The 740-nt window shown below is 53.1% G+C and overlaps 1 protein-coding gene across 1 annotated transcript in view; it reads right to left on the bottom strand.

Annotated features, from left to right (window-relative positions):
• LOC136852188 (uncharacterized) overlaps positions 1-373 on the bottom strand; it is a 468-nt gene extending 95 nt beyond the window's left edge. Inside the window, exon 1 of the mRNA XM_067126634.1 lies at positions 1-373. This exon is cut by the window's left edge and continues 95 nt beyond it. Within this exon, the coding sequence (XP_066982735.1) occupies positions 1-373 (373 nt within the window).
• Positions 374-740: the final 367 nt, after the last annotated feature.

The following is a 740-nucleotide window of genomic DNA, read 5'->3' as shown; positions in this document are numbered from 1 at the left end:
CCTCCAGCAACTCTCCCCATCCCCAATTTCCTTCCCAATTCCATCTCCTCCCTTCCCCCTCCATTTCTACCCCCCACCACCTCCTCCACTTCTTCCTCCTCCTCCAGCAACTCTCCCCATCTCCAATTTTCTTCCCAATTCCATCTCCTACAATTCCCCCCCTCCATTTCTCCCCCACCACCTCATCCTCCTCCGCCTCCATTTCCTTCGGAGGCCTCATTCTCCTCCTCCACTTCTTCCTCCTCCTCCTCCCCCTTCGCCTCCATTTCCTTCGGAGGCCTCCTTCTCCTCCTCCACTTCTTCCTCCTCCTCCCCCTCCGCCTCCATTTCCTTCGGAGGTCTCCTTCTCCTCCTCCACTTCCTCATCCTCCATTTCCTTCGGAGGCCTCCTTCTCCTCCTCCACTTCTTCCTCCTCCTCCCCCTCCGCCTCCATTTCCTTCGAAGGCCTCTCTCTGCCGCTCTGTAACTTTTGTATCAATATGCTAATCAGCTCAGGCAAACATTAGCGCCTTCAGGCTCCTAATCTCATGAAAAATGTCGCTCCTTTTTCTTACTTTACTTTTCTCTTTGCCGTTGCATAAACCCGCCCCCCCTAGACACCCCCCATCAAAACCCTACCCTGGAGGCCTCAGTCAGCATTCTCTCTCTCTCTCTCTCTGGCAATTATAAAAATCATTCCAGCATCGATGTATACGGGCGACACAAAAGTGATTGATGTTATGAAGGGCTCTCTCTCTCT

This window comes from Macrobrachium rosenbergii, chromosome 25, assembly GCF_040412425.1.
Source record: "Macrobrachium rosenbergii isolate ZJJX-2024 chromosome 25, ASM4041242v1, whole genome shotgun sequence".
Lineage (NCBI taxonomy): Eukaryota > Metazoa > Arthropoda > Malacostraca > Decapoda > Palaemonidae > Macrobrachium > Macrobrachium rosenbergii.
Note: the sequence above shows the minus strand (reverse complement) of the source record. Positions and strands in the feature narration are given on the sequence as shown.